The 26,267-nt window shown below is 47.5% G+C and overlaps 1 protein-coding gene across 4 annotated transcripts in view; it reads left to right on the top strand.

Moving 5' to 3' along the window:
• Positions 1-26,267, top strand: part of LOC135919093 (uncharacterized) — a 197,662-nt gene that overhangs the window by 125,365 nt on the left and 46,030 nt on the right. For all 4 annotated transcript variants that reach the window (XM_070524449.1, XM_065452814.2, XM_065452813.2 and 1 more), the window contains exon 2: positions 9,155-9,490. In XM_070524449.1, the coding sequence (XP_070380550.1) occupies positions 9,155-9,490 (336 nt within the window). The remainder of the gene's footprint in view (positions 1-9,154; positions 9,491-26,267) is intronic.

The following is a 26,267-nucleotide window of genomic DNA, read 5'->3' as shown; positions in this document are numbered from 1 at the left end:
TCTTCGTGCTGCCTTCATCATCGGTCTTTAATTGGCCCACCCCATATTTTCCGAGCACTATGAACTTAACCAGCCCAACGGCGTGGTTCATTATATAGGCTGAATCACGTAGATCACTTAACCTAATGTGAGGAAAACTAACATTTCCGCAGGAGCAAGTGAGCTATAATGTTTCCTAATTGGTACTAACAAGAGCGGGTTGATACTCGACTAATGATGGTGCGGCACTGTGAACAGCTGAAGGTGCTTTATTTTCTTACCTGTTAACGAAACAGAGACGCGAAAGTTTCGCGCTTTTCTAATTATTTTATTGAGTAAAAGACTAGCAATTTCAGTAATACTATTATGGGATTTTAGTTACTATGCAATCTGGTGTACACTTCACTCTTTGGTGAACGTGCTTCAAAACAGAAGATTCCTCAAACCAATCAGACGACACATCTTTCAAAAATATCTTTCATAATAAGCGTAACAAACTTTCACTCATAAAAGTAAAAAGAAAATACTGGTACGATAGCCGTGTTTGCTTCCGCGCGAGACTTCTTTTGCTCCACCTCAGTTTGTTGAATTTAAAGAAAGCTTGGCATACACCTAATCAATTTCGATTAGGTTTGTTGCAGTTAAAAAAAAATGTTCGATATCCACCGACTGTCGGAAAGATGTGAGTGGTTCAGCGAAGTGTGACGCTGGGCCAGTCGATGTACAACTTTCGATGTTTGTGGCTCAAAAGGTGACTGGAATAAAAATAAAATAAACGGTCAGAAACAGCGCCAAATCAACAGTTTGTCTCTGCGGCTCTTTTCAGATACTGAGAGCTGTCAAACTACGAACGCATCGGAGATATAGCTACAGCTAGGCGTCGACTTGGCACAATAAGTTCGCTAAGTCACTGCTGCAATTTCTACACGTGGAAGGCCGCCACCATTTTATTTATATACACATCTATGCCACAGGGCAAGCTTTACAAATAAATTGCTAAGGCAGTTAAATATTATGATGTACTAGACAAGTGTAGTACCCTTGGGTCATTGTTTCTGAAGACAACTTATTGATAGGAAAGCGGCGACGTCGACATGATCGTTACCAAAAGTTTCGTAATGACAGTTCTATTCCCGGCTGGAACTTCTGGTCCTGATGACCTGTGCAGCCCACTGGAAGCGAGCGCAAACGACTATTATTTGTTCTTTTTTCTCGAGTGTCTCGCATTTCGCCTTGTTTGAGTGGCACGCCCACTCGTTCGATAAGCGCCCGCTGTACTGTCGACCTTGGATATCGTTAAGGTCATCCTCCAACACACGTGCTCCACCCTCTCAATTGTGGTCGCCGGATACTTTTTTGAGCATCGTAAAAAGATTACAGAGGTCGGCATAACGCTGCAATCGCTTGACTATACAGTTTGAATTTTGCTCGATGTAGCCTTAGACTTCGTTGTTTTTAGTATATCTTCTTGTAGTTATATAGAGTAACCTTCGATGATTCTTAGAGCGAAGCTTAGCGTTCGTGGTCTATCTTCTCCTAGCAGACGACAACTTGGTATACTTGTTCTGTGCATCTGGGTACGTGCCCTAACAGACAACTCGGGTCACCTGGTGCCTGCCCATTCTTCGCCAATATCCCAGGATGAGTATGTGTCACTGTGATACGAGTGTTATAAAAACCTTAAATGCATTTGCATATCGGTCGTGTTCCTGCGCGCAAACACCTCTCATCAGCATTCTACCCTCGACAAGTATCATATGCGACCTTCGTCCTCGTGACACATAGAGTTAACAGTTACAGGCGAAGGGGCCGTGCTCCTGTCAGCCACTCGCCAACTCACGCAAGCTCCGCTTTACTTAGATTTGAAACATTTCGTTGTATCTGCGGCATTTCCTGCTGTAATGCTAATAATATATTAGTAGCCATGTATTTGACTCTGAACATACTTCTCATATGTTTGCTACTGTCTCCGGGTTGCGTTCATCATTGCTGATTACTACATTGCAGCTTTCATTTGCGGAAATTGAATGTCTGAATTTGGGAACTAATCGCTTACGGGGCTTTCCTTTGGATTAATTAACTCGCGGTTATTTCAGAGCGTGTTTCCTTCCGAATGCGCGTTACAGTTTGATAGTAATCTCCGCGACGCGTTAATCCTGCGTCTCGCTCTCTGTTCCAGTAGTTCCGAAATTTATTTGCCGTCACGTACCCCTCGATCCATCGGCAGGTCCTTGAGCGCCGCCTTCAATGTATACTTCGGTGATTCTCTGAGAAGAAACGGCGAGTGGTCGCGCAAATGAAACATCTTAATCGCTGCCCTCACCTGAGCCGACGCCACTTTCGCCTGCCGCGTGCAGGGAAAGCGACTCGGCGCGACTCTTCGCGCGCGACTCGAGGAAAGTGGCGGTGCTGCTCTTTGAGCCGTGGCTGCCCGAATTCGCGTGCGTCTTTCGTGCGCGTCTCCTCCGCTGCGCACCCGCGATAACGGCTGCGTGGGCGCGCAGCTCCTTGGCGCCACGTGGCGATGAATGGGGAGAACCGAGGCTCGCAGTCGGTTGCCATGGCCCGATTAAAACTGTGCAGCTTTGCTCAAGCGTCAGTCAGTTGCTGAAACCGCGCGCGGGTTTCCTCTCGGGCGTTTTGCCTGTGCGACCGGACAGTTTACTATAAAACTTTCCAGAGGGAACTTCACGTCTGAAATTCAACTACCACGGAAACGACGGTTACGGACAATGGATTTAGCGATGAAGCCGATTTTCTTCTCCGCCTAATTGAATGTCACCTACAATTGAGGACTGCAGTTCAAACTTCACTTTGCTAGCCTTTCCAGTGCACTCGTGAATTTCAGTTTGTGCATCTAAATTACGAATAAACAGTTTTCTTTCGGGTCTTACATGGATTTCTAAAGTCATCGTGTTTGCACTTTAAGCATAGTTGTAGAACCTTCTATAATGTTTTATGTTTCTATACTTCCAAGTACTCTTAGTTTTCCAAACACAACGAGGTAATTAGTCTCGGCGCCCACGTGCATAATTGTTGCGAATCGTTGCACTGATAATGCGATATTTCGTTGAAATCTGTATATTTGCGTTGTCACAAAAAATGTGAAGCCACAAGTCAAGGCGAATCCGTGTGCTGTCCATGATTGCCATGCTGGCTGAACTGCCATTTTTGCAGCTACCGTGAACGTAGCGCCACATTTCCCTCTGGATAGTTTTGTGGAAAACTATGCGTGCTACCGGCAGCCTGAAACGCAGCCTGAAACGCAGCCTGTGTATGTGTGGAGACGCCAAAACAGCTTGCCAGAGCTTAATAATCGCCTGTGTAGACACACTTGTATGGGAAAGAGAACAAGGCCCCCGAATTGGTGTCCTGGTTGCACTGACCAACACTTGCCTTAAGCTTTTGTCAAGGAGAACAGGACGCTGCAAACGCGTAGGGGCTGTTTCATTATCTGGTGTAAAATTCGAATGTGTACTGAAGGCATTGGAAGCCGCCGATAAAGAGAGTGATCAAGGAGAAGACAAGGATGATCCAGTTAGGTGGCCGTGTGTCCTTTGTTTTGTAGCACAAGCAGTAAAAATGAACAATCAAATATAGGCCCCATTCGTGACCTCGCTGAAGACTTGGTCAGCGAATATGCTTTGTGTGTATTTGGTTCTGAGAGTACACGTGCTGCAAGCCCTTTTCGTCTTTTGCGAACGCAAACGGACCGCGTTGCAGGCGACATTACGTGATGAGCTCTTAAGCCATGCCTGCCTCGTGCTTTGCTCCCAGCCCCTTCGTGCCTTCGCTGTGTGCTTTTGAGCTGCGACTTGTCTAACGACCAACAACAAGTTCGGGTCGCGCACTCATTCAGTCTGGGTCGTGTCAAGCTGCTTACCATGTAGATTTTAGTCCAGAATCACCATCCAATGCGTAAACTGGAAAATGAAATCGATTTTTTTTTAGTGATTGATTAATTGGCAAATTGATCTTTAATGAACGCTACCAGAGCTGGTCGTCAAATATGGCTACAAAATGGTGACACTATGTGAGTTCCCCGTGAAGCTTCCCGATCGCTGCACACACTTTGCTCAGACGGAACGCGCGATTCCACCGAGGGGATTCACCTCCTCGCTCTCCGCTGCTCTGAGGAGGAGGGTAAACGTGGACAGCGGAGCAGCGCGCCGAGGGGCTGGAGAGTGTTTCGGCCGCGCACCGAGGCGCGTGCAGGCGCGTTTTGCTTGCACACACGCCCTGTCGTGCGAGAAGCAGTCGTCACGCAGCGGTGAGCTCGCGCGTTCGCAGCTTTCGTGATCGCGCAAGCGTCGTCGCCCCTTGTGTGGCTGCACACCGCCTCTCCCGACAACCCTTTCCTCCACCAGAAGTCTCTGGCGGACGGCTTTTATCTCGACGAAAAGTTCCTCTTGTAGAAGCTGCCGAACTGTATCGCCACTGTAAGATTCCCGCTGGGCTGAGGAAAAAAAAAGAGGCGAAACGAGCACGTCGAATTGGCGTTTTATTTTGTCTTTTTTTTTACCTTCTCGATCCTGCTTGGCACCGAAAAAATAAGGAAATCGACCGCTATCTGATGAGCAGTGCGCGAAGAAGGCTTCTGTTCCCCTCGTCGGCGCAGTTTCGTCGTGACATTTCTTCTGCAGGTCAGGGTTAGCTCGGCGGTTGATCTTCCTTGAAGTATTTGAGCGCCTCGATGTAATCCCTTCGCCGAGACCTTTCGACATCGCAGCATGCTCCGTTCACAGCACATTGGGCAGCCCCCAGAGGTTGCTACTGACATCCTTACACTGGCTATACTTCAAATGGGTCACCAGTGGCTTGCTTCCTTGCGTGCAAACAGCCTCTGGCATTTCTTGACATTTTCTAGCGTCTGTTATCCTCTATCTTTCGACAGCACAGCATGTTCCGTCCACATTACTATAGCCAGACCCCACAGGTCGTTGGTGACGCCCTTCGGCTGACTAATCCCAAGAGGCCGCTGTGGCTCATGTCTTTGGAGAAACAGCTACTGGCATTCCTTGACATCTTCTTGTGTCTACATGTTTTCCTCCGGCTTTCGTGTTCTGAATTTCTGGCTATTTCAAGATACCGTCAGTTCCTCGAGCATGTTGCAAATCAGCAGTGCTTTATACGATTTCGCTGTATTGTCCTTCTCCTGCTGAATCTACCACTTGTCGATAACGATTACGGTGCTAGTGACGTGGCCGCACTTTTCGTAGCAGGCGGACGTGAATATTGCGTCCTGTGGGCATTATACGATGCGTCATCTATCCCTATTTGCATGGACATTGTGCTCCCGAATGGCGTCTCCGCGATATATATATATAGCTGTCGGAGTCAAACGAAACCGTGAGTTTTCAACGGAGTGGCCGAGCCAGTTCTCAGACGCACCGGCCAAACAGGACAGCGATACATGAGTATTGTGGTCGTAGTAGGCGCTTCAATGAGCCCATTCGAACGCGGTTACGATTACCAGATAACTGAAGAGGCCAGTTTGGCGGGCGATGTTCAGCTTGGATTGGTGGTTGAATTAGCAATCCCGCGTGACTTTAGCAGTCTGACCCAAAGACGAGGGCAAGTCACTGGACAAGACGGTATGAGAACCACTCACGTTCCGTGCAAGTTTTGATGTCATTTGAGATGGCACTAGGCAGGGGAAATTTCAGCAGCAGTTTTTGTATATGCAGCTACTGTGTTTTTCCAGGGACTAGGCCCTTGTCAACGCACTTTATCGCAAGTGGCACGTACACAGAGGATGAGGAAGTGGAGACGGGGCGAGAAACTCGGTCAGTTTTTATATGGTGGGCACTACAATTGGCGTACACTAGCAAAGTGGAAAGTGACGAAAGCTTCAGGATTTCCGTCATCTGTAGCCCATCGTAGATCGCATCGCGGCCTTCCGTATGCGTTCGGAATTCACTGCACGTGTGTGTGTCAGCACTCCATATGGTGTATCGTGCAACTTGCCCCCGCCTTTTGTCCATATGTTGCAACTTGTCCATAGGACTATATGTGGGCTTCATTTACTGCAAACTTTGTAAATATATCTCTACGGTATAAATGTGTATGTGACTGTATGTTCTGTTTAAGTGTTTATCACTGTATATCATAATTATCACCCAGCATCTGCAGTGGCTTGTCAGGCGATCAGCCAGGTTGACATCGCCAGCATATCATTAAAGCTCGTACCTCTCTCTCTCTCTCTTACCTAACTACTCCGATTTTCTGGACCTGTGATGATACTGCTTATCTTAAATGCGTTTCTTATTATTATTACTCTTACGTGAAAAGGAGTTGCCGTCGGTATTGTTGGTGACGGAATCCCTTTCTTTTGTATTTATTTGAGAAAAAGAAAAAGAAAAACAAAGCGAAATATTCTAGCTAGCTACTTCAATTAGGTAGCTAATACTTCGGGAAGTATAACTGGCATTCCGGACTATAGTTGGTACAGCGAAGCTCAACATTACAAGGTATTGCAGGGCAAAGAGAGAACAGTGAGTTATAAACAAGAGGAAAGCAGTGAAATAAAGATTGATCCAATGAATAAGCAGCAATTTCGCAAGGCCTCTTGCTGGGCGAGTTGGTTTCTGATTTTGCGAAAAAAGCGTTGAAAAAGAAAAACAGCACGTGCACATGGAATTGAGAAGCGAGCGAGGAAAAGCGCCGGTTATATGGCTCCTATAAATTCTCAGGTTTGTCACATCCTTCCCGCAAGGATTAACAGGTAACTGCAAATTCATTTTAATTTAATCTTTACTTCACTAGCTTCATATACACTACTAGCTGTAACATAGCAACGCACGCGTTGGCGCTCCGTAATGTTCGGCGAGGAACCAAGGAGGAGGCCTTTGTCGCAAGTGGACGTCCTCTGTCGGTTGGCAGCCGATCCAGCAAGCTCATCAGTGCAGCGACTTTCTTGTGGCCTCTACTTTGTTTTCCACAAAAACAGAATAATAGTGTAATTAATTACTTAATTAATTAATTAATTAATTAATTGCTTGATTGATTGATTGATTGATTGAATGATTGATTGATTGATTGGTTGATTGATTGATTGATTGATTGATTGATTGATTGATTGATTGATTGATTGATTGATTGATTTTTACATCGTTATTCATGCCTTCCTACGCTTTCTTCGCTCTTTTATATATTCAGAACGCGTACCAGTGGCGCATAGAAAATGGTAATTGTTTATGACAAACTCGAGTCGCAGCCTTTACAGCAGCGAGCAACACTACTCCTCGTATTACGGCCCATGTCGACCAGCCGGAATTACACTAAGAGTTTCAGTGTTTATATATAATGTATTGATATTGTTAAATGTCGCAATGAATGCAACACGGAGCACTTTTCTGCCCACACGAATACACGCTCACTTGTCTTCATTATGGTGTCCACATTCCCTGCATTTCAATGACAGCGTTGGTAGCGCCCCCGACAGTTTGAGTAAAGTATAAAATTTATTTCTCTTTAAAAATACACCGTAATTGATCTCACTCTACTGTTAACTGCAACTCGCGCGATGGCGTTCGTGCTTTAAAACTTGTCCAACCCAGCTGCCCCCTTCTGACTGGTTGTTAAGAACCTGGACCTAATATATTTGGGAAAAAAGGTTACTCTCTATACACCATGAGTCTGAAAGCATTTTAACTGTGTTAGCATTAGGATAGTAAAAGTGGAAAATAGTGTATGTGTGTGAAGTACTCACAGCTGACGGCGGCTACTCGAAGAAGCAGGACGTTTGTCGAGTGAGCTCCTGAGAAACACTTCGCAATGCGGTGAGCGCGATTTAAATCGCGGATCCGGGACAACAAAGAGGTGCGACGCAATGCTAACGCATTTCTCTCGCATTTGCCGCTAAATCCCCCATTGATTTTTTTGTTTATGCTTTTTATTGAGAGCAATTTAACGAAGACATTCTTGCAGCAAATTAATAATCACTTCACGCTACTCGCTATTTGCCTTTTGCATTAGCTGCGAAAGCTATGAAAATGTCATCAAGTGTCACTTATTCTTATAATTAGGCAGTTAACCGTAGAAGACTATACCATTACTTTTGCTTGCGTCGTAAGACAAATCAAGTCATCAGTAGAAGTTCCTTGGCTGAAACTCATGAAACGCGGATCTGATTACGCCAAACTCCTGGTTACATTTCACAGGAATGTTTGCGTGCCTTGCAGTTCGTCATAACGGGATTCGACTTTGCGCTATGTTGAAACGGAGTAAGGTGGCACGTAATTAACGTACGCGTACAAGGCTCTAGAAAGGTTGAATTCGACGTAGTTAAAATGCGGGCAAACGACGCACATAGTAGCGCGTAAAGTTGGCATAAGTGGGACGTACTCCATGCGCCTATAACAATTTAGTTTAATATGCACGCATCTAGAGACGGCCGATCTCTTAAGCGCACAAGGCGGCACGTAAGACGAACGCCCTGCCTCTTGCGTCCTCTTGTCCTCACAAATTGCGTCCTGAGGTGATCGCACGTTTCTCGCTATTGCAAGGTAGGCAGCTTTTGCTGAAAATCAGTGTTAAGCCGGCGTACCGATACGTGCGCATTTTCCTGCACATCGTAAAAATAGTACTTCGTGCTTAGCGCTGCTTTGTCTTCTCTAAAGTTTTGTAGCAAGATTTCATACTCGAGATCGTTCATTACAAACACTAGGCACTATTAGTTATAGTTAAAAGTTAAATAATAGCTATATTCCGAACTTGTTTTCGTTTGTGCCCTTCGTGATGCACCCTCCAGTGAGTAGTAGAAACCAATATGGAAGGTCCTGCTCTGTTGACAAGTTGACGTTATAGTCGCCATATTTCGGACATCACTTACGCCGAAATGTCTAGGCGAAGGCAACTACCAATATTTTTCTTGTAAATCTGGGCAATTGTAACAGTGCGAAGTGTTGTATTGAAAGCTCTGGACCGTAAAATGTGACATTGCTATACGAAACTTGAACTAGAACACTGCTGAGCAGCGGTAAACGTAAAATGTTTTTGTTTCAATTGCGTTCAATTGCGCATATTCGCCTGCGTGATATTCTGGGACGGAGGGCAAGGAAGATGATGGTGGGCAGAAATAGAAGAGAGAGAGAGAGAGGTACGAAGGTGTTGGACAGGTTGGTCGCGCGCTTCCCGTTCCGTTCGAGTGACGTCCGCGTGCCTCTACTCGCAGACCGGGCTTACGTGAGCGGCCGGCCTCAGCCCAGCCGGCACCCGTCGCAGCAGCAGCACCACCACCACCACGCGCACCACCTGGTGGGCCACCCGGCCTCCGTGGCCCACTCGCACCACCACCAGCCCTCGGTGGTGCACCACCAGCAGGCCAGCTGCTCGTCGAGCGGGGGCTCCGGCTCGAGCAGCGTGCACAGCGCCGCCTACCGGCCACAGGCGCCCCTGGTCAAGGGCCCGGCTCCGGGCAGCGCGGCCAGCGCGGCGCGGGCGCGCAGGCGGAGGATGAAGTGCCTCATCTCGCTCGGGCTCATCCTGCCCGCGCTCGCGGGGGTCATCGGTGAGTCTCTCCTGCTTGCGTGCGCCCGAAGGGACGGTCACCGGCACGAGGTGACCGACTTCGGATGTCGCGATCCTCACTCTCTGGGAAAAAGACTCGTATACCGTGAACGAGAAAAAAGGGAACCGAGGGGCCCGACTTTTATTACACGTATCGTAAGAAGGCTTCTTGCGACATGATTGACAGCCGGACCCTTCGGTTCCTTTTCTTCTCGTTCATTACATCACGAGGGTCTCGAATCCGGCAGCATTGATGCCTTCAGGTAGCATGTGTGGGTTTATTGACCGGTTGCCTTCGCCCAAACAAGATCACGTACTTGTGACGCCTGCGGCAAAAAGGATGTTCCGGATCCCCCACCAAGGTTTGTTAGTGGTGGCGCTGGCTAACACTCCCAGGGTTAGTTCTGGTAGTAAAACATAAATACCCCAGAAAGTGGATGGTAAAATGGCGCCGCAGTAGCTGCATTGGTAGGAGCACCGCACGGACAAGGCGAAGACGAGGGTTCGTATCTCACCATTTCCATTAATTTATTATTTATTTAATTCAATTAGTAAATACAAGTAATTTCCCTTACGTATATACCATACTCACATAGGATCATATCGGTTCATATGGAAACACACAGATTTTATTACAGGATGCTATATAATTATACAGAATATGGATACAGGGCATATGAGGGCATGGTGCATGTTCGAATGAGGAATGCTCGCCACTTGATTAAATCGGAGGTAAAGTGGACAAGGTGGCTCGGACGACATTCAGGCAGCATATGATTCGGTCTATCATACAGCGATACTTGACGCTTTGGAAACTCTTGGTCTTGGAGGACGGCTCTACGCATGGATTGCAGACTATCTTCAAGGACGCCAACTTTTCATGTGTACCCCGGATGGCCCCACAGCGCTTTATGCCGTCGAGAAGGGAGTGCCACAAGGAGATGTGTTAAGCCCGATATTATTTAATTTAGTCCTCATCCATCTGAAAAGAAACCTGCCCCCTGGCGTCAAAATCACACTGTATGCGGACGACATCTGCATTTGGAGTGCGGCGCGTTCCCGCAGTACCACCCAACAACGCCTCCAGAGAGCGCTAGCAAATATATCGGCCTACCTAAATCCAAGGGGTCTGAAATTGTCCCCCGACAAAAGCGTTGCCATGGCTTTCACGCGGAGGCGTATGGAAAAATACCCACTAGTGTTGGGTGGTCGCGCCCTTCCATACGTCAAGACGCAAAGGTTTCTTGGAGTGACGATCGATAGGAACCTCACATGGTCGCCCCAAGTGAAAAAATTGAGTGAGAAGATTTCCTCGGCGTCGCACGTATTCCGATTTTTAGCCGGATCACAGTGGGGCAGCAACTGTCGATCAATGGTGCTCCTCCATAAGGCCTACGTCGACGGAACACTACGATATTACCTCCCGATCCTGCACAAAGTGTCTCCCACAAGCAAGAGAAAACTCGAGGCAGCACGAAACAACTGCCTTCGCGTATGTCTTGGCCTTCCGAAGGGGTCGTCCCGCTCAGGGACTGTAGCAGAAGCCGGATGCCTGCCTCTGGAAGTGCTATGTTCGCAGGAGACACTTCGGATACACCTCCGCCACGTCATTCATACGAAGAATCACTTTTTAAAGGATATTTCCAGAACCCGTGCTACATCCAGCTTTGGGCAGGCCGTCGGAAGCATATCTATTTCGATTCCTGCTCAGGCGTCACAAATTATGCCGCGAAACATTTCACCATGGACACTGTCCCCACTGGAAATCGTGCCATACATACCTGGAATCGGTTCGAAAAAGAAAATGCCTCAAGCAGCGACTTATCAGATAGCTTTAGAATATATGCACAAAGAATACGCAGCCGCAACGCACATTTTCACAGATGGCTCTACAACTCCACATCGTTCATCATGCGGACTTTTTGTTCCCTCTACAGGACAACGATTCTCGTTTCGTCTTGAGCGAGCGACATCATCTACTTCAGCGGAGCTCTATGGCATTAAGGAGGCCCTTGTGTATATACTTCGACAGCAGCCGACAAAGACATGGGTGATATTCACAGACTCAAAAGCAGCCCTACAAAGTATATGGAACAGGCACAAGCGTTGCAATAATCAACCAGCAGCATTTGACATTGCTTATCTTCACCACAGGGCTAAGATTGCTGGGCATTGCATAAAGTTCCAGTGGATACCTGGCCATGCCGGCATTTCGGGAAATGAAAGAGCGGACGAAGCTGCCAGAAATGGACTCCAATACCGCAAATTCAGAAGAACATATTTTACAAAAGCCGACGCTTCAACCATGGCAAAAAAATATGCCTATCAAGAAAAAGACCGCATCTTGAATCTGCCGCTTCACCAAGACAACTTCCTACGTTACATTGACCCAGAAATGAGACCGAAAATTCCACGACCACTTCCTCGACACTTAGAGACATTGTACCATCGTCTTCGACTGAACGTGGCATACACGAACAATTATCTGTACCGCATAGGACTTACCACTAGCCCATACTGTGATAACTGTCACAACTTAGAGACAATTGAGCACGTATTACTAGAATGCCCCGCGTACCGCGACGAGAGACAATTTTTTGAGCACCAAATGGACATGATTTGCCCCGGACCGTTAACGTTACCGACCATCTTAGATCCAATGCCCGGCCCTTCGAAACAGCGACGGGTTTTGGATTTATTGTTCAAATACCTGACAGAAATTGGTCAAATAGGAAAGCTTTAAGAATTGCATCCTTCCTATACAAAAGCCTAAATTTACCCGCCATGTCACCTGTAAAAATCAGTATCAGGTCCAGTCGGACATTTCATATTTATTTTTATCCTTTTTTTTTTCTCCCACTCTTATCTGGAATCTTTCAATCCAATTCCCCATCCCTATACAGAGTAGCATGCCAGCGGTTATATACGCGCCGGCAAAATTCTCTGTTTTTCTAATAAAGAGCCCTCTCTCTCTCTCTCTGGCTCGGACGCGAGTGTACTGATATTCAGAGTTCGTCTCGTATTTGTCGTGTCTTTCCAAATGCAAACAGAAAACTGGATGCCGTCATGCGGCAGCAACCACTAGGCAAGGGTTAATGAACTCGGCGGTGCACTCTTCGCCACCTTCTCCGCCTTGTCACCACTTTGATTCGCTTTGTTACTTTCACTCGCGACCTCTCGCCCGCAAGGCCGCAGCTCTGACCACTTCGGGTTTCGCCAACTTATTTTTGTTTTTGTTTCGAAGCTACGAATCTAGTTATATAGACGACATGCATCGATGTAAAGAGCCAATTCAACGCGTCGTTTTGGCTCCATCGTTTTTTCTTTGCTAAATATACATTTACGTTATTTCTGCGTTGTCCCAAACGTACATGTAGACCAAGTTCGTGTCACTTGTACCGAATCGCACACAGCTCACAAGTTGCACGTTATCTCATACTCTTTCCCGGTGAACGGTTTCTGTAGACTGTTTCATATGTGCGCCTAAGAAACCATCATGCACGCCGCAAAAACCGTAACAGTACAGCATGCTTATTGTAATGACGTTGATGCCTCTACGCCTGCGGCATATTGTTTCTGGGCCTTTTTCTGGACTACGCGGACGGCTTAAAAGGCACGGCATACATCATGCTTTGGCTCCGAAGTTTCCAATGTACGCACTATCACAGTTTTGCACAAGCGAACAATGTCGATTGCGCCCACACCTCCATGTTATGAAGCCGCCCACTCGCGCAAGCGCCAATGGCGTACTCTTTTTTCTAAATTTTGATTGTTCCACGCTTCGACCCACAGTTCTAGCCATCGAAGCAATTCTTCCCGAGTATTAATAATCAACAGGAGACCCCGCAAGACACTAAGAATTTAACCAACAACTTCATACTCTCATACTTTCATACTCTCAACAAAAACTCTGCGCTTTGAATCTTTCGGCGTAAAATGCAAAGCCTAATTTGCTGGGTATTTTGTCAACGGCGCGTCCGGACTGCGTAGCTATCGTCTATGAGTCAGACCTCATTATAACGAAACAGGCTTTAATGAACTAATCGACATAGCGAAGTAATCGTCATTTCCTTTGAGTACTTCCCATAGAAACCCAGGCATCTAAAATCTTGTTTTAACGAAAAAAAAATTTTGTTTAAGCTAATATAAGGAAGTAATTGTGGCTCCCTCTTCAACTTCGTTATAACGAGGTTTTACTCATGTGACTGGTATCGAAGTCTTAAACGATCTATCTCCTTAAACCTTATCTATAAACCTTATAAACCTTAAACGTATCTCCTTAAACCACTTGCGTTGGAGGGTCCAAGAACACCACCGTAGCGCTATTTGCTCTTTGCCCTTCCAAATACCTTTTACAAGCCTGTACTCCGTCTCCTCGGAAAAATGCCTGATCAGTTCCCGACTACGCGTAAAGCCGACCTCTGCGCTTTTCACTGGGAGCAAACTCTCCTTTCTTGACCCCGTGAAACGGCGACCGCCAACGAGCGGGCCGGGCTGGCCGCTCAAGCGGAGCGAATGGCACGGGGAACCTGGCGGTACAGCAAAAGTAATGCCTCGCGCCATCGGCGGCGTCCATATGGAGTAGCTGTATACGTTTATTCATTCATTTCTCGGCTCTTTGCGGCGTCTTCTCGGGGGCTTTGCCGCCTAGATTGCGACAACGCCAGAAGTCGTTGACCTTCCCCAGCCCTGGCGTAGAGAAGAGGAAAGGTCGCATACATACGTGTGAGGAGTATTCACTCAAATATTCCCATACGGCAGTCTGGCACTGCCGTCGTTACAGCGATCGTTCAACCGCGGAGGGATGTTTGACGATCTTATTTCACCGCACCTGGCTGATGCGGCAGTTGTGCCCACTGTATGTCTTTTTCTTTTTTTTTTAATGCGAAGCGCTCTTTACCTCATTCCAGGCACATTGGGGTATAGTAGGTAGGTAGATAGGAAGGTAGATTCCTGTCTCACTTCATTTCGGACCTCTGTGCTAAAAAGAAATGCATCACCGACAGTGGAATCGAAGCACTGACTTCGAGCACAGCAGTTAAATGCTCTAACAACTAAGCCACGGTAGCGTGCATACTCTTCTCGTGCCGAAGCCGTCCTTGGGGACCTTTCGCGCATGCGTCACTTGCCGGTTCCTAGTGTTCTTTCCGCGTGGCAGCTGGCGCTTTGAGAAGACTGTACCGCATTCGCGATCGGCCGACATTACCCAATACTTTTCTTGTAGCATCTAAAGCTACGTAGTAACTGTGCGACGTTGTAGCACTTTCATGACCCAGGTTGATAACGTGTTAACAGTTCTTTGCCGAAGCACTGATGTCATCGTTGTTCTAACGTGGACCACATGTCACAGACGTAGGTATAGGAACGATTGTACAACACTTAGTCGCAGGTTAAGTAAAAATTCGTGCATCTCCCCCTTACGCACGTTAAATACCTCTGCAGAGGGCAACAATCGACCTGTCGTATAATTTCGCGTCGAACGGACGCAGTAAGAATCATGCCGTGACGATCATCGTCACCACCGTCGTCGTCTTGCTGATTTCGCAACACAAACGTATGCTGGCGTCACACACACACACACACCGCTACTCGATTTATACGGACGCGTTGGTCCACTTCGTGAAGCTCTGCCGAACCCCAAACAATCCCGGATGATTAGCAAAATGATTCGCATAACACAGACTGCCACAGTGCGGGGAATCTGTGCCACTTTTTTCGTACGTAGTACCTTTGTTTTCATGCATTTCCGCTTGCTTTTTACACAGGCTGAAAGAAATAATATCCGGTTTAGGTATAGTACTGCTACGCGTGCGTTGATTGTTTTCTATTTGGTTAGCGATCGCTTTCGACAGAATTGTCGATGTCGTTATGCTACCACTTTCGAAAGTGCAACACCATCTTGCCGCATGCGAATGCCACTCAGTTAATAAGGATTAGCCTCAGCTGTGTGGCGTGATGCTGAATGCTTCAATGCCAGAATTCGTTGACCTTATACGACGGCGTGACGGTGCGGGTACTAGCGAAGGTCAAGAAAATAGTAAACGGTTCTGGGAGCGGCTTCACCTTGGCGAAGCCGCGGTGACATCACTGGCGTCGCCCGTAAACGAAGCGGACACGCGGGGACGCCACCGGCGGGGAGGCGTGGGTAAACAAGTAAATAGAACGCGGAAAGAGCCGAGCGAACGCGATCCGCTGCGACCCGTGTCGCGCTCGGGGTCTCCGCGGAAAGTGTGTCGTTGGCATCGAAGGTGAAGCGACGCTGCGAAGCACCCAGAAACGGGGGCGGGGGATATTTGCATGCCGCACGTCTCCCCGAGACATCGACTCGGATTGCACTGACGCTCGAGGGTGGTCCCGACGCCAACTTTCTGCGAGGAAATTTGCTTCCAAGTTGACGTCGACGAAAACAGACCCGGCCCCCCGAATAACGCTCGGCGTGTTTCGGCGGTGAAGCTCTCGCATTGTAAGCAAGATGCGTTTCGAGACAACGTGATTTTTCGCTGGTCAAGTTACCCAAATGGCCACGGGCGTCAGCCGGCCTAACACTCGCCTTTCTTCCGCGGTGAACTGTCCTCGGCAAGTAGCCCGCACCATGAAAACCCCGACGAACCCTGTGCGCAACACCAAACCATGTAAAAGAGGGGATTGGGCCGCTCCCATGGCGGCAATTTCCTGTTTGACAGTTCCATAGTCCTTTAATGGAACGTGATGTGGTGGTAAAGAAAGTGGCGAATGGATATTGCAACAACTAGCTCCATGCGTACCAAACACTCAGAAGAAGGGGAAGAGGCTGCAATAGCTTTAGCACACGCATCAAGCACTGCATCGTGCGTCGTCACCGACTCCAGAGCAGCCGCAATTAAGTACACCGAGGGACTTAATGACAGGTCGTAAAAATTGAAGCAAAAAGTACAATTGTATCATTTTGGCGCTGCGTCCCTGTGACATCGACAAAGTGGAAGCGGTGTGAAGGACACTGTGTCTCACGAGCGTTGGGGTGTGCGCCGCACTGCTCACGAAACACTCATTGAACAAACGTGAAGGAGCTGAAAAGAAACTGACTGCTCAGCACGAAACACGCAGTGGTCGCAAACGTGGAGGTATAGATAACTATACTAAGTAAGAAAGAATGAAGCGATAAAACAGATGTCGTTGATTAAAGGCGCAGTAACGACAACAGAAGATGTGTTTATTCGAGGAAGAAGAAACAGCAGGATGTCTGACATGTGTTGGCGCACTGCTGTGGTTGCGAGATTGAAACGAAGAGCTCGAGAGTGTGATGTCACAGCTAGCACTGCCCACTTGTTTGTGTCGCACACTATTTCGACGCTTCGCGCTGACATAAGAGGGAGAGATGGCTAGATGAGAGAGAGAGAGAGAGAGAGAGTGAGATAAGGAAGAATTAAAGGCATGAAGGTTAACCAAGACTGAGCCCGGTTGGCAACCATTCATTGGAGAACGAAAGGCGAAGAGGAAATACAGTCTTGATACCGCCAACATAATGAAATCGAATTGCTCTTTATAACAGACGGTAGCTCACTGCGGTAGTGCTGAGAGCAAAGGAAAGCAGAAGGGCAGAGAGGCAACCTAGAACAGTAAGTCCGGTTTGCTACCCTACACTGAAGGAGGGAGGAAGCAGAGTTAGAAAGCTAAGAAGGTTGGAGAGAGAATCACTCACTATCGCAGTAAATAATGATCACCACACACTACCACAGCACTCTGTCACGTGCAGCCCAACGAACATCATTTAAGGCTCAAGCCGTTTTTGCAGCCGCCTTGTTTTCCTTCAAAATTGTAGCGGTGCTTTCGGCGCCCTCTTCTGCGATGAATTATAAAGTCGGCATTCCAAAATGGTTCGTTCCGACAATGGTGGTAGATAAACGCGAGCTAGAGCAGTCTTTGCCCTCTGTAGTGGGGACAGCCACACAGAAGGTGTTGACGGGTATCCCGACGACCAGATTCATCGCACACTGCGTTGGAGGCCATTCCAATTCGAAAAGAAAAGAAATAAGAATGTAAGCCTGGAGCGTCTTCGAGCAATTCAGTCTCCTTTAAATTCGGGCTCATGACACTGTGTCGTATTTTAAGTGAAACTGCGATTTTTTCTTAAAATTCATCTCCTGCCCTTTCTGTATCAGTTTTATCATAGTTTCTTTTTTCTTTTTTTTTCGTCTGCGCTTATTATTACCGAGACGTCTTCGTTGGGCATTTGCGTTGTCCTTTAGGTCGGGCTCCATGGTGCTCGATCAGGTCTAAGCAGTAGTCGTCTCGAGTCAAAATTGTTTTACGTTCATCGATTATTAACTGGCTGCCGTAGAAACAACTTTAACAAATCTTTCTATTCTAAACGGGGCGCGTATTCAAACTCGGCGCCCTATATAGTTGAGTTTGTCCACTCCGATAACCCGTATACTTTTTCGCAAAGATTACTCGCGGAAACTATGGAACTCTACCGGAGCTGCAAATCGAGTTATCACGGGAGTAAAGGTTAGCACGTGGATTTGCCTAAACTTCGTTCTTCGCGCTTCAAACGGATTGCGTGGCTTTGCAAATCGATCGCTTTCGCCAAAATGTTCCGTTATAGATACAGTTCGCAACGAATGCACATCTTCGCGGGGACCGATTGCCGTGCTGTGTTGAGGAAACTAGGAGTGCTTGGAAGTTTAGAAGGATAAAAGGGTAATGGATAGCGTCACAAGAACGTTTGAAGTCGCGAGCACGAAGCGTATGCAAATCCATCTGTACTTAACCATCATTCCCGCGGTACCTGAGGGAATGCAGCGCCAGAGTTCCTTCTATTGAATTTAGTAGGAAACTGTGAATGCTTGCTATTCGCGGCCACTAACTGTATAGCAAAAGTCAACACGGGGGCGTCTTGCGTGATCGGGACGTGCGGTGTCTCGGCTTTATAAGTATTCGATGCATGCGCCAACTTGGCCCACTTTATGTGTGCACACACTCGCCTATTCGCGGTCATCCATCAAAGCAGGAAACAAAGCGCTTTCCGGGTTTCCCGCTTTTTTGTGCTGCTGGTTTCTCGTTCTGCCGTAACAGGGGCTGGCGTTGCGCGCTCCAGTTTTATTCCGAGTCGCCACTTTCAGCAACACTCCGAAAAAGATTGGAATACGAAAGTAAGGAAACTGGCGAGAATAAAGCAGTGGCTCGGCGAGCGGCGTTTAAATGCATCTGGGTGCACTGGACTGCGTATGAAAAGAAAAATGTAACTGCACAAATTAAACGTGGTATGGTTTCGAGGATTCGGGATATAAATACAACATCCACCTCCCTTCCTTTCTTCTTCTTTTTTTTTTTGCATACAAGGCCATTTGAAGCAAACCGAATGGTTACGAAGACTTCTCCCTATTTTCATTCTTCTTTAGTAAATTTGGTCTATCGCTATTTTCTGTCAGCTGAATTTCGCAGTTAACACTCATATATATACACGTAGAATACACGAATATACACGTAGAATCAATCGAAATAAGAATCTTCTTAAAAATTCGGTTACTGCGAAATAAAAATACGTATTGCATGTTGACTATATTTCCATGTTTCCGTATATAAGTTTCTTACTAGCTCTGAGGACAAACAGCGAAAAAAGAAGTGACCGTGATCATTGATTAATATTATACCTTGCTCCAAGCTGTAAAACGAGAAGAAAATATGTATTTTTTAATGAAGCTAAATAAAAGGCAGCGTCCTCCCTCTAAGTTGCCTGATGAAGTCCATTGTTTTGCTTCTTCGTAAGTATAAAAGCAAGATGTCGTAGATGGCTTTCCGGAGTGAAGAGTGGGGGGGTGGGGGGGTTGATCTAGAAAGTATTCAGTAAACAACTGATCTCTATGTGCTCTCTCTCTCTCTCTTTTCCCCTTCCCCATCTTTCATCGCCCCCATCCCTCTCGCAGGTGTAGGGTAGCAAACCGGTTAAGCTAAACTGGTCCCTGCCTTTCCTTCTCCACTTTTTCCTTCCTTCTGTAGCCCACAATAGCAAATACCTCGCAGAGCGGATTGGCCCGGACACGTCCATTGCAGATGGCGTGCTGTGGCTGGTTCGCCCATGCCGCAAGTGCCACAAGTTGAACCTAGTGAACAGTATTGGGCTCTGAAATCAGGCGTGACACTCGTGCCGGTGGGCAGCTTGCGGAGCGCCACGCGTTCCCGGCATGTAAGCCCAGGAGAGAGCGGGTTGTAACCTTCGGGCAAACGCGATTGCAGGGTAAGCTTTCTAAGGGAGAGAAAGAGAAATGAGACGTGCAGAGGGTGTTGACCGGAAGAGAAGCTTCTGATTTTCTAGCCCACACGTGGGGTTGGCCAAGTAGAAAAATAAAGCTGGAAAGAATAAGGGAGAAAGAAAGCAATCGCGCGAGATTAAGAAATGGAGGTGGGGCGGGGGTTACACCTGCATGAATCAGTCTCTCTAATCGCATGGAGATATGATTGGGATTGGTATTGGGCTACTACTCTTTTCTTTGCCAACGACAAATGTGCATCTAAATGAAGGTGTCAGGCCAGACCACGTACCTGGAACTTGCAGCATGATGCGGAACTCATGCAATAAATTACCGTAATATTTTTTTTTTCAAATTTCCACGATTTCACTAATTCACCGATTCATGCTTCAATAACAAGATATACCTCATGCAGCACATCCTGTGCGACCAACGTTTGTTTATGGCCTCATCTTTTTCAGCCCATGAATAACCGTGGTTATGTAGACATCATTTTTTCTTTGCTTTCTACCCTTCGATCTACCCGCTCGACATCTTCGAAAATCAAAGAAAATAGAGACAAAATTACAGCCGCCCGCATGCTGACCTTACGGGGGAACAGGCAAATCTTGCCTACATCACGTGGACGTGTAAACTACGCCCTCCAAATTCAAGTGAGCCCCTTACGGCGCCAATGCCGAGTACCACGCAGTGGGGGTTTGGCTTGCTAGCGAAGATCTGAAGAGCCAGAGAGCTTTCTCGATCAAGCCAAGCGAACCGCAGAGACCAGTGGAGGCATGGACCGAGGGACCCATCCACCGCCCCAGACCCCTAACATAAATAAAGTTTACACTCTTACTACTACTTTCTAACTTGCATTATTGTGTTGTGCAGCGGAACACGAAGCTTAAAATTTAGTTGCGCTTTCTTTCCTGTTTTCTTTACAGTTAAAGCGATAGCAGAATGACTATCAGAACCCTGGCATTGTTTATTAGCAATGTCTTTGCAAGCACTCAAATAACGCTGGTCCCAACAAGTGTCACTACTGAACACCCCTTTGAAGCGAAGCGATAACAACGGAAACGCAAAAAAAAAGAGAAAAAAGAAAAAGCCGGCATACCCCACGCATTGCGGGAATCGATGTTATGCGGAGGAGTGTCCAGGGAGCCTACCAAGTTTACGAGACGACCATCAGAGCACCAAGACATAGGCGGCTATTTCGTGACCTTCACGACACGCACGTCATGACATTCATGTTGTGACCTGTCATTTATGTTCGTCATAAGCTCTTGTCATACCATGCCAGTTTTGGTCCCTACCAAGTTGACGAAACGACCATGAGAGCACCAAGATTCAGGTGGCTGTTTCATGAACTACATGACACACATGTCATGATATTCATGTCACGACCAATCATTTAAGTTCGCGATACACTCTTGTCATACTATGCCAATTTTGGTACATACCAAGTTAACACAATGACCATGAGAGCACCAAGACGTAGCCGGCTACATAGATAGATAGATGCTGTCAAAGCGTCAAATTTTCGTAAAGAAATGCTTCGCATTTAAATGAAAAAATATAAAAAAGTAGTAACGACTTGCAGCGTGGCGTAGTATGCCGTCTTACGTGACTGTGCGTATTACGCTGCTGAACAAGCACAAAGCTTCACCGCGATTACGTCGTAGTGCTTGAGACTTTAAAAGCTGAAGGTAGAAGAAAATTTTTCTTTTAACGCGAGTAGCTTTCTTTGGCTCTTTCAGACGTTTTCGTGGTTGGTCGATGGTCTGACTCGGCAAGGAAATCGTTCTTTTGTTCGCTTGCTCGTTCCTTCGTTCCCTCGCACTCGTTCTTTCTTTATTTCGTTCGTTCGTTCGTTCGTTCGTTCGTTCGTTCGTTCGTTCGTTCGTTCGTTCGTTCGTTCGTTCGTTCGTTCGTTCGTTCGTTCGTTCGTTCGTTCGTTCGTTCGTTCGTTCTTTTCGCCTACGGATAATAGTCCTCGATGGTTTCTGCACAATTTTTTCTTACACCGCGTCTTTTTGGCTCTTCCTTGTTACCCTCACCACTCTAAAAGCCGCCCCGCTCTCTAATCTGGCTCACTCCTGTCTATCTCTCTCCCTCTAATACGGCATTCTCCCTCGCGTGACCTTTTCACGTGAGGTACTCTCCGCCGTACAGTGCGGCGCAGCCCGCGGCAAGTGGACCCCGCAGGCAGCTACGCAAGGGCGCGTCAAACGCGAGGACGCGTTGTTGCATTGCGACGGCGCTGCTCTGCGCAACTTGAGGCGAAAACACGGAGGTGCCGCCCCCTTTCCCCGAATTTCCCTCCTCCCCGCGAAATAAAAACGAAGCTCTAAATGTGAAACTGGAACGCAGAGTCGTCGGCCGGTTTTAGGATGTAGGTGAGCAGCGGCTCCGAGAGCGTCGTCTGCTATCTATCGCGCCCGGTGGTGACCGCTCTCCAGATCGTCTGCTACCGAACGGCTATAGAGAGGAGCATGGCGATGCGCTCCGACGGGCCGGCCGGGCACCAAATCCGTGCACCGCTGTGGAAACAGCTATATCTTGCGCAGCTGGAGGCTGCTGTGGACATTGTCAAATTCCGCGATCTTTTCTGTCGAATGTGCTATCCTGTCAGTTCTGATTGGCCGACAAGGCTGCGATGGCCTCTTTGATTGGCTCAAAACGCCAATGTGGAGGAATTTGACAACATGACGGAATTTAACGGTGCTTCGAATAGCAACCTCTCGTCATAAGCAATAGCAGCTACCTATGCTCTGGCGCATTTTTGATGGCGGGGCTATATTTACTCTCCTGGCCGTCTGCTATTGAACACATGAACTGGAACGCTGTCGAACTGATCAACCGTGCTCCGATGTGTGCTTAGCTGATTACTTTTGTGCAGAGTAGGTCATGACGATGCTGCTGCTGCGATATATTACCAACTCGGCCAAGTATTTGCTTTACCAGCAGGTATTATCGTGATAAAATTCAATAAGCCAAAGGTGTGAAAAGCTTACGTTATAGATCACAGCGTTGATATATCTCACTGGTCTTATGTTTAGATCATGGGAGCAGCCATTTCGGAAGTACTACTTGGCTTCTAAATATGAACACTTTCTGGTACGTTGACGGGGTGACAATATTAGTTAACAAGCTCGACACAATCACTCTCGCAAACATTTTTTTCACTGTGTGTGGCGAAGGACAACTTATCACCAAATTGAGGAAAGGACTGCAACACTTCGGCACGTTTTCCAGCGTCATCTGCGTATGCCTTACCCCGACAGCAGACGACGTAAAGGCAGGTACACTTCCTCAGCAGATGATTAAGGTGCACTGTGGTATGCGCGCGTCTCCGAACGACTGACGCTACCCGCGCCCCTGCAGCACTGCGCGCATTTAGCGGGGCACGGTGTAAAGAGTGAGGGAGAACGTAGAAAGAGAGATAAAGAACGATGGTTGGCAAAGTGGTCGGGAGTCTCGGTTTTCGGGAAAGGTCTCACTCGCGCGCAGGCAACCACTATCAATCAACGAATCAAGGTTGCGGGTCGATCAACTCAATTGGGAGCGCTTTTCGGGCTCCTTCGTGCCGAAAGCAGAGTGCAAGTGAGAACCGCGCACCGGTGACGCGCTTGAGGCATACCTTATATCAACGTCGTCGACCTACAACTGCAAGGCGCGACTAAGGATTACGACGCGACCTTCAGTAAACTCGCCACGGCGCCCCGAAGCGAGGCACTCGTACGCGCGTTCGGACGGCTCGCGAAATCGAAAACACGAAGGATCGAGCTGACGGAGAACGATTTGATGTCATTCGCGAGTGGGGGCCCCGGCGATGCGAGCGCCTGCTGCCGAAAATAGAAGCTCGCGGAATGGCGCCGGCCGTCTCCACGAAAGCGTTGTCCAGCTGTCTGCCTGATTCGTCGCTGTGCGAATAATGAGCCTTCGAGACGTTGATCGCGTACTCTTGTGCGTGTCGGAATACGCTTCTTTTTTTACGACATAAGCGCTTATGCAGAAGTTAATCATAACTGGCGAGATAAATATGGTTGAGTGAAATAATTAGAAGGCTTGACTTCACTTGGGGCATCAATCACGTTGACAGCCGACGTCTTGCGAAAAATGAACGCCGCTTCGGCAGTGAGCTTTTGCAGAAAATGAGAAACTGTAGGCCGTTCCACTCTAAATGTGACTGAAGAAAAGAAACAAAAATAAGATTGCTAAATTGCTGCATATACATATAGTTACAGGCGTTAGAGATAAGGCTATTGATGTCTGAAAGGAATGAATTGTGCGTGCATGTTCTGATAACGTGCATTAAACAATAAACGTCAGTGAAAGACTGGTCATATCCCGGACTGCGTGCATATGACTGCAGTGCCAGTGCTCATGGACGGGAAAGTTAACTGTGTCGCCAATCGAGATACACAATGTATTCATACGTAAACTGGTGTTCACACACATTGCAGTCATATATGTCAAATACACAGATGAGAAACCACCAGGGAAAGTTTTTATATGTTGGGAAACAGCTCTAACATTACTATGGTACAGAGACACAAAAAGACAGGTATAGCCAACACGTCTCCACTCAAAACCTGATGGAGCATGCGCTTGTCCAAAATGAAACTTACTCTTTCTAGGTCCCCCAAAATGAAGAATGGGGCTGACAGATGGAGTAGCACACTGTGGTATAAAGCTTATAAACAGGATAAGGTACCTCAGAAAGGCTGGCCAACTTTACGATAGGAGGACCTATCCTCGTCAAAGGCCTAGGACCTAGAACCGTCAAGGATTCTAGGTGCTGGACGTTACGCCACGTCGTCCTCAATTTCAACGCAGTTTTGATGCCCGAGAAGTTATTCGTGTTTAGAAAAAAGAGACAGTATATAAGCCGGATCACGAATGTGTCGCCATGTATAGTGTGGGCTGGTGCGTGAAAAGTAAGTCACGGGGAATCGAGAGAGTCTGTCAAACAAAGCGGCGAGCATGGTTGGCATGACGCTGACATTTCCAGTAACGTCGTCCGACAAAATCGCACGTTGCGCGTATGAAGTGCAAACCAAAGGCACCCGAAAACTGCGTGAAAACTCTTTTGAACCAGTGACGACTAGTGGACAATTTCTCTGTGACTACGAGGCAGACGACATGCCTGTCTGCGTTTGTCAAGAGATACCTGTCACAAGCTTGCTCTGTCTACCCCGCAGAATGATTTTAAGCGCAGGTGTACAGAAATGCAGATGAGTGACAGATAATGTCAGCCGTCTGTCTCCGCGTTCTGTGAAATTGGACGAGCACTAGACCGGCAATGTGCTGTCAAAAAAGTGTCCGCGGACGCGACAGCTCGCAAAATCCAATCTGAAAACTGTCGTGAATCTGAGAAAAAAAAAAAACTAAGCGGCTTTTCAGTTTGCGCGCGCGTGTGGACAGGTCCAGAAGTCACGAGACGACAGGCTGGCCACCGCCTTCCGTCGCCGGTCCGACACAGGCGCTTAAACTGCAAACGTCACAGTCCAAAAAGCTCTAATTTATTCACCGCGAGCCGTCGCTTTGCTTTGCGCACACGCGTGGAGCGACGGTGCTGTGCACTTTCTAGCACGCGATTCAATCGTCGCGGAGCGAGCCACTATAGCATCACCGTCGTCATAGTGCACACCGCGCTGCGTGAGGCTTAAGAAACGCACCGGCGCGTTCGAAAACACAAAGGCGGCGGCTTGGCTGGCTGGGCGTCGTCGCTGTTCATCATAATGTCTTTCGTGAAGTACGTAAACCCGGTTTCCGCATCGCCTGGGATGCGTCAAGTGCGCCCGACAAAAGAGGGAAAGAAAAAAAAAAGCGAGTCGCATTCTTTGGGAACTTGCATGTAAATGTATGCGCGCAGAACAGAGAAGGGGAGAAGCACACGACGTCCTTCAAATAACCGGCGCAGACGACAGGCCGTCGAGAAGAAGGGGAAAGATTCACTTCGCCTATGCTGGATTAATGTGAATGGGATTTAGTCTCTAATTTCATTGCCGCGATTATTATTAGGTGACTAAAGTGGGCTTACCACAAACATATGAGAAAACAGGCAGCGAAGCCAAATATCCTTCCAGACCTTCGGATTCCCTTATTCCTCACGCTGAAAGTTTGAGAAGATATAGACTATGGAACAACAAGCTATCTCTACATAAATAACGAAACCTCCCTAAAAGAAAACGTGGATCAAAAAAAGAAGAAAAAAAAAAGAAAGCGGGGTGCAGGGACGCATAGTAATGTAAAATACTGGCCAACGGGAAAGCTTAAATATGCTTGAAGTAAACAAAATGTATAGATGTATTATAAAGAGAGAGAGAGAGAGAGAGAGAGAGAGAGAATGGCTATAGCAATAGACGGGAGATATATGTTAGCCTGACTGATCGCCTGGCACGTGTGGGGTGAGGAATGCGACGCACAAAGTGAGATCATACAGCCCCGAATATGCACGCACCATCCGCGCTAAAGCTGCTTACAGGCAAAGACTTATTCCCGCCGTGACGCGCGTCGCATGTAGCGACGAGCCTCGTGTTGCTCGCAGTGTTCTCACAC

Source organism: Dermacentor albipictus, chromosome 8, assembly GCF_038994185.2.
Source record: "Dermacentor albipictus isolate Rhodes 1998 colony chromosome 8, USDA_Dalb.pri_finalv2, whole genome shotgun sequence".
Taxonomy (NCBI): domain Eukaryota; kingdom Metazoa; phylum Arthropoda; class Arachnida; order Ixodida; family Ixodidae; genus Dermacentor; species Dermacentor albipictus.
The sequence above is the reverse complement of the archived record's forward strand: the minus strand, read 5'-3'. Positions and strand labels throughout refer to the sequence as shown.